This window comes from Nestor notabilis, unplaced genomic scaffold (assembly GCF_000696875.1).
Source record: "Nestor notabilis isolate BGI_N333 unplaced genomic scaffold, ASM69687v1 scaffold3314, whole genome shotgun sequence".
Classification (NCBI taxonomy): domain Eukaryota; kingdom Metazoa; phylum Chordata; class Aves; order Psittaciformes; family Psittacidae; genus Nestor; species Nestor notabilis.
The window spans coordinates 3,630-15,934 of NW_009926691.1; the positions used below are offsets into that span (position 1 = coordinate 3,630).

At 37.4% G+C, this 12,305-nt stretch overlaps 1 protein-coding gene across 1 annotated transcript; it reads left to right on the forward strand.

Annotated features, from left to right (window-relative positions):
• Positions 1-431: 431 nt before the first annotated feature.
• Positions 432-8,983, forward strand: CHDH (choline dehydrogenase). Its single transcript, XM_010013654.1, has 7 exons — positions 432-1,219; positions 1,517-1,668; positions 5,180-5,309; positions 5,956-6,090; positions 6,867-7,009; positions 7,820-7,922; positions 8,478-8,983. The coding sequence occupies exons 1-7, from the start codon at positions 481-483 to the stop codon at positions 8,894-8,896; spliced, it is 1,821 nt and encodes a 606-aa protein (XP_010011956.1). The 5' UTR covers positions 432-480; the 3' UTR covers positions 8,897-8,983.
• The last annotated feature ends 3,322 nt before the right edge of the window (positions 8,984-12,305 follow it).

Below are 12,305 nucleotides of genomic sequence, written 5' to 3' on the forward strand. Positions count from 1 at the left end.
AAAGCCATTCCAACCTTGGCTAAGGATCTGATGGTGTTAAGATTGTGACTGTACTCGGAGTACTCCTGCAGGATTTGGTTTTAGTAATAAGTTAGAAAGTCACAGATGAACAGATTTTGCCTTTGCCTATGTTAGGAGACATGCTTCAAACCCCAGCAGTCCCTTGGTCTGGCAGAAGGTACAGCGGTCAGACTTAGCACTTCCATTGTTGTGAATTGGCTAAGCAATATCACTGAGTGTCACAAACTTATGAAGAAGTTCCAGAGTAAATGTTTATTGGTTTACAAGCATTGTTGTTAACACTTTGGATAGAGAGAATGGGTGAAATACACCAGTTTTACCAGAAAATTTCCAACATTTTAGAGATCAAGCACTATATAAATGCTTACATCTTAATTAGAATTATTGTTTGTTTGCTTTTCTAGGGTAAAACACTGGATTTTTGTTAGAAATTCTGCAAGAGTGATACTACCAGTAAAGATGTCATACTTAATGAAAGGAGTTAAATATTGCAGTCCTGTGAATCAGATGCACAAAGTAACAGGAACTCTGTTAAAGAACATACTGGGCATCACTGAACAACAGTTCAAAATTTCACGTGCAGCTTCTCAGCTTAGTTCTGAAAAGGCAAACAGTTATAATTATGTCATTGTTGGAGCTGGATCAGCAGGGTGTGTATTAGCCAACAGGCTGACAGAAGACCCTCTCAGTACTGTACTACTTTTGGAAGCAGGCCCTAAAGATACTCTTCTAGGTAGTAAAAGACTGATGTGGAAGATTCATATGCCTGCTGCATTAACATACAACCTCTGTGATGAGAAATATAACTGGTATTACCACACAACGTCACAAAAGCATCTGGATAATCGAATTCTGTACTGGCCCCGTGGGAGAGTGTGGGGTGGCTCTTCTTCTCTCAACGCAATGGTATACATTCGTGGGCATGCAGAAGATTATAATCGATGGAGCAGGGAAGGGGCTATAGGATGGGACTATGAGCACTGCTTGCCCTATTTTAAAAAGGCACAGACACATGAACTGGGGCCAGATCAGTACAGAGGTGGAAATGGACCCCTGTATGTGTCAAGGGGGAAAACAAACCATCCTCTTCATCATGCATTCCTGGAGGCAACCCAGCAAGCTGGGTATCCCTTCACAGACGATATGAATGGCTATCAGCAAGAAGGATTTGGCTGGATGGACATGACTGTGCACCAAGGTAAATCATAAAGGGGTCCTTAATTGGTGTTTCTGACCCACCAGTGGTACTTCAGAAAGCATTTTGGAGTATGGACATAAGCTGCACTGAACAGCTATGGCACTCTATATTTACACCACGTTCGTTTCACAGCAGCTTGCTATTAGTCTAGTGTGTATTTCACTGAAAATTGCACTGCCATGCAAGTCTTGATTCATAGTTAAGTTTGGGAAGGAGACTAGGTTTTCAGAATTTTTGATGAATACCAAACATGACTGTTTTGTTGTTCAATGTAAATATATTACAATGATATTGTAGGTCAAAGATGGAGCACAGCTAGTGCTTACCTTCGCCCCGCCATATCACGCCCAAACCTGTCAGTTGCAGAGAAGACACTTGTAACAAAAATCTTGTTTCAAGGAACAAAATCCACTGGTGTCGAATATGTGAAAAACGGGCAAAGGAAAAAGGTAAGAGATTTTTATTTTCCAGTATGAAATGTACGAGTCAAAGCAAAATCAATTTTTTAAAAACAACATTTTATTAGAAATGGCAGTTTAATATGCAAAATGTCTGCTGCTCAGACGTTATATTTTCTTTTCCAGTACAACAGTAGGTGATACTTCAGCTGAATCAATTTAGAGATAACATCTCCATTATATTTCCATCTCTTGGTACTGATGGAGCAAGTCATAACTTGATGTTACACAAGAGTATTGTGTAATGTTTCTGTTTGGAACCTGTGATGCAATCATGCACTGCCTCAGTGTATTGAATAGGGTGCTAAAATGCTGATGTTTCTGAAAAACAATTCTGAAAATGCTGTTCTGGCATAAGAAAATCTGTAAAAGCTAGATAATGAAATCTGGATGACTCAAGGGTAAGCAATGAGTCGTTCACTTTATTTTGCCATTATGTATTGAGTTTTGGGATAGTAATGATGAAACACAATGATGAAATATGCCTTATGGTTGTTTGTGGAATGAACATTTTTCAGTCTCAGTCCAACTTCCACTGAACATCAGGTCATATGGAAGGAAGCTTGAATTGCCATTACAACTTACCTCTGTGGATAAACAGTTCATTTTATGCTGCTTTCAATCCATTGATTTTTATAAGACCTAAAAAGTTCCCATTTCCCTTAACACTTTACTATTACTGTTGATTATGGAGTACATAACTAAGAAATTGCCTAAGAGGGACTTGTATGTTAATAAGATATTTAGTCATAAACAATTATAAAACAATTAAAAAGGGTAATAGTAATATCCTAAAGAGAGGAGAGTACAAATTTTGATGGTTTGAGTTCAGCAAGGCTTACAAGACTCAACAGACAAGTGTTCTGTGACTGAACACCTTCTAAAAGTTAAAATGCAATTTAAATAAACTGTTCTTTCATTTTCTAATGCACAGAACAAATCTGTTCTTTTCTAAGTGGATTATAATGATACTAATTTTGACAATGTAAAACAAAAGTTGCAGAAAATTTAATTATTTTCATGAGCTATTAAATGTCTATGAAAACAGTGTCTCTCCTTGCTGTTGCTGTGCCAGTATCAAGCTGAATTTTGTTGGAGAAAGTCTTGGAAAGCTGATTATATGTGATCAAAGACCTTCTGAATACTGGATGACTTTAACCACAAAATTCTTTAATTGCTATGAATTTTCATACATATTAATACATGTATGAATTATACACAGTGAATAATATATATTTAGAGTACACCTTCAAAGGATTTTCCTCACCCCCAACATGAAACTTGCAGGGCTTGTCTACTTTTAGTTTCCGGAAAAATTTATACCTCTGAGGATGGAAGATCTAATAATTTTATTAATAACACCATGATGAAACACTTGATTATATTGAAGTGGTTTTGTTTTTACAGTCTATTTTAGGTAGGATCTCTGTTACATCAGTCATCAATGGAAGTTAAAAAAGTTCATTAAAACCAGATTCGAGCACAATTCAAGCACTGTTCATCAAGCCAGTGACTTAGTTGTTACTTCACACTGAGAGCTCCCAGAACTCTCGTAACCCTCCTGAAAAATTAGGGAAGGTAGGCTGAACATTCCTGGAGTTTCTGAGTTCAGATTCAAGCAGAAAAGTGTATTTAAAGGGGAAAAATGTTTTAATGTATCATAGACTAAGTAATGCATACAAAAATGTTTCAAAGTCAGTTTTTCCTCTTTGCATGTTAGCTTTAAGCACAATGAAAGACTATGGATTCCAATGAGGAATAGGAATAACCACAGTGCTGACTTCGCAGTAAGTGTAGACCCAACGAGCATCATTTGAACACTCCCTGGAACAAACTGGTACCAGTTCTTTGTGTACCTAAGAAAATAAAAATGAGTTATATTTGTACAATATGCAAAATACATATCTAGGTATGGATTCCGTATTTACTGATATGCCATGTTATTACTTTTAACATACTAATGATTGCCCAGAGCAAAACAATAACAAACAAAAAACATCAGCACTGGCTATCTGTCAGCAATATTAGGTCAACAGTGTGGAAAAAAATTACCAAAATTCATCTTCTTACTATATTTTGATCTTATTACTTAGCAACAGTCTCATTCACCATCATTTCGTATAGCTGAGGTGTCATTCAAAAAGGACAGGATTACTACAAGTTAATATGCACTCCATGCTAATCTGTTAACACTTCACCATCCTCCAGGAAAAAAATAGCACTTTTTAATGTTGGTTTGGAAGCCAAAATGTCTCATCTAAAATAAAACCAAGGAGCTACTCATGATAGCACCGTACATTCTGTGAAATTAGAGAATGAAAATGAGCAACACCAGATACATTTCCTTGAACCTTGTGGGTTTTGCTTGCTAACGAGAAGTTCGGGGCATAATTTTGTACCTCATCTATTTTTTCCTCACTGTGGCCACACTGATGTATTAGAATTAACAGATACATGTTATGGCATTATTTTTGCAAATGTGTGTTGCTTTTAAACACCGGATTAGCTTAGGTATTATTAGAATTTGCATAAAATATAAATGTTGCTTACTTTTTGTTTCTTCTGTGGTGCAGTTATTCTTTCTTAAGGACAAGTGAATCTCAAATCTTTTTTTCTAATGTGCAACTGTTTCTATTTAGAAACTTGGGGTGGATATAAAGGATATCTTACATTTCAATAGGCAACATACGTGTAATGAGGGAGGATGGAGTACATCCAACATGTGTGTGCTCATGAGCCATCTCATTAAAATAGAAGGGGATAGTTTAAACAAGGTTATGTTCACCCACATTATCCTCTTTCAAAGAGCAGAGGGAAAAGCAGGTGGGTACCAGTATTTTCTTACTTCATGCAGTTTTCCCTTCTAACAGTGAAAAGCACTAAGGGGTATAGTTCTGATCCTAAATGTAAAAGATGTGGCAACAGGGAAGAGATAGCAAACCAGAATTATATATGTGCCTGCAGTCAGAGTTCTCCCAGTAGTGCTTTAGTGGTTGAGTGGTTGAGTGTTGAGGACTACAGCCGACAGATTACAAAGCTATGAAACCAAGCATTAGTCTTCGCTGAATTAAGAAAATAAGCTCTTCATAATTTCTGAGCTAGCATGTCTCTGAATCAAAAGTCTTTCTTAAGAGTTTCAGTTTTAATTTACAAATCGTTACTGAAACTGGAAGAGATGCTTAGCTGACTGATCCGAGTGCCATAGGCTTTTTTTTCCTGGCAAGCAGCAGAGCAGTTTACTGGCAGCCATAGTACTGGCTGAGCTGAATGCCTGTGTGCCATACATACAGTTTGAAGGGAATATAGAAATGATCAAAGTGAAAGCTTGATCATTTCTCCCTGCAGAAACTCCTGGCAGGATAGGAATACATTTAAAATGAGAAGAATCTGAGGGAAGGGTGTTTAATCTGGATCAGAATAGCATATTTGAAGCTCTTGACATGTTGCTTGCATTCAGATCAGGCTTAATAATGTTAGGACTTTTGTGCTCATTTCATTTTAGGCTTTTGCCAGTAAAGAAGTTATTTTAAGTGGAGGCGCCATAAATTCTCCACAGCTGCTTATGTTGTCTGGGATTGGCAATGCAGATGATCTAAAAAAACTGGGGATCCCTGTTGTTTGTCACCTTCCTGGTAATTTTATTTCTTGTAATCTTACATCTTCCTATGGACACAATTCAAAGACCATTAAATGAAATGAATCCATGAAATTAAGTTGTCTCTATATCAGGCTGTGTAGACTGAAAAGTAAGTAAGTGTTACAAATCAGTGGAAACATGCATTGATTTTAGAACGGAGCAAGAAACTCCTACACTTTCTACAATACCTTTGATAGTGAAAAATGCCTTTCTGAAAAATGTCACTGAGTACTTCTAAAATGAAGCAGAATACTTATAATTTAGAATTTCAAATTAGTTTTGATCCACAACAGATTGTATAAACTCCCACTGTCATATATATTCAAAGATAGAAGGAATAACATGAAATTTTTCTTAAAACTAGAAAAACATGTACTGTATTTAGAAGTCATCTGGCAATTTTAGAACAAGTGATACGTCTGCCATTTAACTTTCTATTTTCATTCTAGTTGTGCTATGTTTATGTAAAATCTTATTCTGACATGAGCAAAAGGCTGATATAGTTTTAGTCACCACTGCCCTTTTAAGAGGTTAGTTTAGTTCCCATTTATGCTGTTTTCTGGTTGCAAATGCTATGTATAATTGTTCTGTGTGAAATAACTTCCCCCCTCCCTTCCTCCTTTCTTCTCCCTCCTCCCCAGGAGTAGGCCAGAACCTTCAAGATCATTTAGAAGTGTACATCCAGCAAAAGTGCACCAAACCTATTACACTATACAACGCACAAAAGCCAGTTAATATGGTGAGAATTGGTCTAGAATGGCTTTGGAAGTTTACAGGTATGAAACAAAGTGTGCAATCATTCTACCATTGATTGATTTAGAATTATTACAGCCTTATATCCATGAATTCCAAAGTCTGGTAGCCTTCATATATACTTTTTTTATGTTCTGGGAAATAACTAGAGCTTGCAAATGGACTTAAACTATTTCTTTCTTTCTAAATCAGAATATTTCAAAATAGTTATCGTGTCTGAATTATGGTGTTAGTATTTCACAACTTATATTGGGTATGTATGGCTTTTTACCATGCAAGTAAATAATGAGTGCTAATTTACAGCTGTAAATGGATATGAGAATAACATAATATGAGGTGCATTGTAGGCTCTTCATCTTTCCCTTTCAGGGCAGGTGCTATGGATGGCTCTGCCTGTTACCTGTGACTGATGAGATAACTACCTTGCATGTCATAGAGCATGCAATGCAGTAGTGTCAGGATGCTGCAGTCTTCACATCTGTTAGGATCCTGGGACCAAACCTGCCTCTGGAGTTAGACCCTAGGCCTGCCAGTTACAGTGAGATAGCTGTAATATCCCACTCTCAAATCAGTGGAATTTCCAAAGTTTTGCATATTTACATGTATCCAGTGATTAAGAAGCAGATGAAAGTGATGCATGTTGCTTAAATTACAAACTGTTCAAAATGGATTTGTGTTCCTTGCAATTGCCACGGTATATACAAATTATTCATAGTAGTGAAACCAAGGGTTAAGAAGTGGATTTCTTGCTTTTCTGAGGTATTTTAATGGCATATTCTCTCTCATTTACACTCTGTAGGTGAGGGAGCGACTGCCCACTTAGAATCTGGTGGGTTTATCCGAAGTGAACCAGGGGTTCCTCACCCTGACATTCAGTTCCACTTTCTCCCTTCTCAGGTGATTGATCATGGCCGGGTTGCTTCCACAATGGAAGCTTACCAGGTGAGTTGTTAAAGAACATATTCCAGTAATATTCTGTAGCTATTATCAAGAAGGCTCATGCTTTATTACAAATATTGATAATTTGGCTATATCACAAAGAATATTTTGTTCAGTATAACACAAAAGAGCTGGCTTAACCTCCAACATGGGGGAAAAAACCACGAGCTTGTTATTTGATATTGCTATCAAAATTTTTACTTTTTATCTCTGGGAAGGTAGTCAAGTATTGAACTGCTGTTTAAGTATTTGCGGTAGGGAAGCATCATAGTGCTGTTGTTTAGGACAGCTTTGTGCTAGATGCTGTACAAAAACTAAAATGAGGTGTTCCCTATTCCACTGCACTTTAGACAGGGGTTTAAGTGAGAATGTATGAGGCCACTCACATATACATTGGTACAAACCCAAGACCCATTTTAGACTATGATCTTGATCCAAAAGTGTGTGCTAATGCTGGGGAACTGATCCTGAATATATCTTTTACTTCTTGCTAATCTCTTCAGTGATGATAGGGCTGCTTGCTGATTGTATTAGAATGCTCTGCTATTGCTAAATGGGAATGGGTGTATTTCAAATTAAAAGAACAGCTGTCAGTATGTAAGACAGGTATATTCCCTTCCCTTATGCAATATAATATTTACTGCAAATTTATATAAAATGGAAAAATGTTTAATGGCATTTTCCGTTAGCTCCCTTTAATGTTTACATTTGATTAATTTGTAAAGACTGTCTAAATCGAAAAAACAAACTTCATACTGAATTTGGAAATATGTCTGGTGGGATTGTGTCTTAAGTGTAGTGTGGGTGTTGCAGGTCCATGTGGGACCCATGAGGAGCATGAGTGTGGGCTGGCTAAAGCTGAAGAGCACAGACCCAAATGACCATCCAATCATTGAGCCTAACTACATGTCAACAGGTAAACACAGCCTCTCTTTGCTCTGATGTCAACTTCCTGCCAGTTTCAGTAGTAGATTTCCATATCTGCTCAACACCAGAAGTGCTGGTTGGTGCATTGTTATTTATTTCTCATAAAAGGCAGCTCCTATTAAAAGAGGCCATTGTGCAAAGCACTGTATAAACCAAAAAGAATTACCTGTTGGGGATGCAGTCAGGGTTCTTAGTGTTTGCTGCATCATACTATTCATTTCATCCCCTCCTCTGCTTGTGAAAGAATAGATCTCACTTGCTTTATGCTGAGACTAGTGTCTCAGAGGGTAGAGTGAAATAAACAGCAATTCTTTGTAACTCATCTATTTCCTTTTGGGTCTGTGCAATGTAAGCGACAGTTTTGTTCACAATGAATATAAATATCTGTGACTTCAAAAAACATCCTACTTTATTATGGCTTTCAGCAGTGAGAGACTTTCCCTCCAGCCTTTTCTCTTTGATGCTATTTTTTTCTGTTATGCACTCTGTATGTATTACTAAATTAAAGGTGTACTTACAGTTTTCTTATTTTCTCTCCATACAGAAAGAGATATTTGGGAATTCCGCCAGTGTGTCAAGTTGACCAGAGAGATCTTTGCACAGAAAGCTTTTGAAAAATTTCGGGGTCCTGAAATTCAGCCAGGAAACCATGTTCAGTCTGACAAAGAAATAGATGCTTTCATAAGGCAGAAGGCAGATAGTGCTTATCATCCTTCCTGCACCTGTAAAATGGGTCAGCTTTCAGACAGCACTGCTGTAGTTGATCCCCAAACAAAAGTAATTGGTGTTGAAAACTTGAGAGTCGTAGATGCTTCAATAATGCCTAGTGTTGTAACTGGAAATTTGAATGCCCCAACTATTATGATAGCAGAGAAAGCTGCAGATATAATTAAGGGCCTCCCATCACTTCAGGAGAAAAATGTTCCTGTATATAAGCCCATGACCTTGGAAACACAGAGATAAACAAATGTTCTCATCCCCTAGATCTTTTGCTACTTAAGCTTTCACCAGCATGTTGGTTTCTCATACTGAACATACCAACAACATAAATACCATGCAAAACAATGTATCCTATTAAAATAACTATTAGTTTGAACCGTTCTCTAGCTATTCTTTTTTTCTGATCAAGTGGCTTAAGCAGCTTATTTTATTTAACAGTGATGGGGCATCCACAACTTCTCTGGGCAACCTGTGCCAGTGCCTCACCACCCTCACAGTAAAGAACTTCTTTCTAATGTCTAATCTAAATCTCCCCTCTGTCAGTTTAAAGCCATTCCCCCTAGTCCTGTCACTACATTTCCTTTTAAAAAGTCCCTCTCCAGCCTTCTTGTAGGCGCCTTTTAGGTACCGGAAAGCTGCTCTAAGGTCTTCTGGAGTCTCTCTTCTCAGTGCTGAACAAACCCAGCTCTCTCAGCTTGCCTTCATAGGAGAAGTGCTCCAGCCCTCAGAGCATTTTTGTGGCCTCCTCTGGACCCTTTGTGGTACAATTAAAATCTTTTGTTGAAGAGAAGCTATTTCTAAATGATGAGACAGTTGCACACATAAACCAAAACCACTGTGCAGTTTCATGAGGAACAGAAGAGATTAATGTGTGCTATTATAGAGTGCCTTGTTATTTAAAGGAAGGACTTTAACTGCTGTGAGAGTATTACCCAGAATAACAGCTAGTCAGTAATGCCCACATCCTGCAAAGAAAGGTTAAGTAAGTATTTATGCAATTTCATATTCACAGGCCAAACCAGTTCATATCAGAATTAACAGGAGAGAGAGGAACCTGCATGTGTTAAGAATTTGTCAAATGTGGGTTTTTTTTTTATGAAGGAATGTACAGTTTACACATCCTCACTGAAAATCATACTTCACCAAACCGAGGAGTCTGAATTGTATAGTATTCAGACAGAAGACACATATAAGTTATCAGAAAGTTACTTTCCTGAAAAATGTAGAACAGGACCTGATATTTATATTTTTGTTATATATACAGAATTTGTATATTATCTTTGTTATATTATCTTCAGATGCATAAAGCAAGATACAAGATCTTTCATGGCTGTTTTCTATATCAATCTAACTTCCAGGCACTGATTTAAAAAAACCTAACCAAACAAATGCAAACAACTGAAGAAACTGAGCTCCTCGAATGAAACTGAATCCATTGAATTGCTTGGATTTATTAAGTATTCTAAAACAATCTGTGACTAAGCAGCTGCCAGATTTTAAAAGTAAAAGCTTCTGTAGCCTAAGATTGCTCAGGACTTGAGCTAAACAGAATAAACTCTATTTTTTTTTTCCCCAGGGAAAAACAATTGAATTGTACAACGTTTGAGCAGATTGTAAAAAAAGCTTGCTGACTCAGGTGTTGGCTAGAAGGACAACTGCAGATGTTTAAGGCAGATACTTCCACCTGGTGCTGCTTGCTGTAAGGCAGTGGTTGGAAGCCCTGCTGCTAACTGAGGGAAAGGACTTAATTATTAGAGCATCTGCATAAAGACAAACAAAATTAGTGAGGCTGGAAGACGATAGCAGTGAACTGTGCTCCAAAAGAAAACAGGTAAAACCTTTCTACGTGATGCATTCTTTTGGAATGAGGGGAAGAGCAAGAATATTTTAAGTTATAGGTGATTGAATAACTGTTAATGAGACAGTTCATCTCACACACCTGTGCTGTAATGAGACAATTCATTTCGGACAGCTGTGCATTTGAAGAAGGTGTGTACTGTGAATGGTGTAGCTGTTTATGGCAAATAGTTTTTATTCAGCACCTGTGTTTCTGAGATTTTCACTTAAAGGTATTCAGTAGGTATCTTAGTGTCTTTTTAATACGAAGTATTAGGATACTCAGAGTAACATACACTGGTGAGACTTACCACAGTCCTGTGCAGCTGAGAGGGGATGCAATTTGGAAAGACGGAATACTGAAGTTCCTGCATTTGCAGATGTACAACTTGAATTTCCATTCTAGGCATGCAGGATGGTAATTGTTACTATGCAAATGCAGAAAATTAACTAGCCACTGTCTTGCATATCTCTGAACATGCACAGAGCTACCTTCTGCCACTATGACAAGCTATAAAAAGATAAGGACATAGAAAGGTTAGATATACACCCCAGACTGTATGTGTGTTTGTGTTCAGGTACACATTGCCCCATCGTGCAGTCAGATAATCACACATTTCTTCTGAAACATCACCTTCTTTTCTTGGAGTTCTAAACATACACAGACACCATGCAGATTCCTCCCCTTCTAAACACTTGAGTATTTCCATTGCTGTGAACTGCAGTTGCTTTATTAATTTAGGCCTCACTGCTATAGAATGTTGAGGCTTCACATGACATTCCTTTGATGCAGTGCTAAAGAAACAGCTCGTGTATTTGAAAGCTTTGTTGACCCGGGGAAGTCTTCAGGTAGCATCAAGCTACCATTAGGTTCTCCTGCATTGTACCTGGTCGCTGATGGTGAATTCCTGTAGCAAAGTCTGCTAAGGGATACTTAGAACAGGTACAAGATATTCTAATATGCTCTGTGGAGCACTGGCACTCTGCTAGATAAAATTAACCATCTTTTACACCATACTGGACTGCAGAACACAGGCCCATAATTCCAGAGTTTTACTTATTTAACAAAATAATACAGTGCGCAATTGAATATTATTCCCAGGTCTACCCAGATATTTTTCATGTAAATGCAGAGATGATACTATATAATGTATTCAAAACCAGTTAACTGTAAAAGCTGTTTGATGTAAGAATTTGGAAGTTACTAGACCTGCCAGCATGGCTTGAACCAGCAACGGTACTGTGAGTGAGCACACCAGCATTTCCATGGTAATAGCTTGCTGCAGATGCTTCAGACACAGCTGTAGGTCTCTGGCTGAAGACAATGAGATTAAGAAAGGAAAATGACCAAAGTGGTTTTCTTTTTACACATATTTCTATTCAAGGTGCTTTTAAAAAGCAGTAGAAAATAGCAGCATTTATAAAACTGCATTACATTTAATTCATGTAATGCCACTCAAGGTTTTGTACACCAGAACTTTTGACGTTTCTGCAGCTTAAGATCCTTTCCAAGTGTCTTATTTCAATTAGGCTGCAACCAAAAGAGGCAGCTACATAAACACTGCAGAATTGGAAAGGGGGCTTGGAACATGCATTTTCTGTAAAATAAACACACAAAACATATTTTGAGGACTAGTAAAAGCATTTAAGCATTTTTAAAAATTACAGTTAAAATGAAAAGTTACTGCAGAGAGAACTCAAGTGTATGTTATTACAGTATTACAGTTTTTAGTCTCTATTCTTCTGTCATCCAAGCTCTAAAAATGAGACACTGTTCAAACAGGAATATATTTTACATATTCACTTGTTCAGTGAA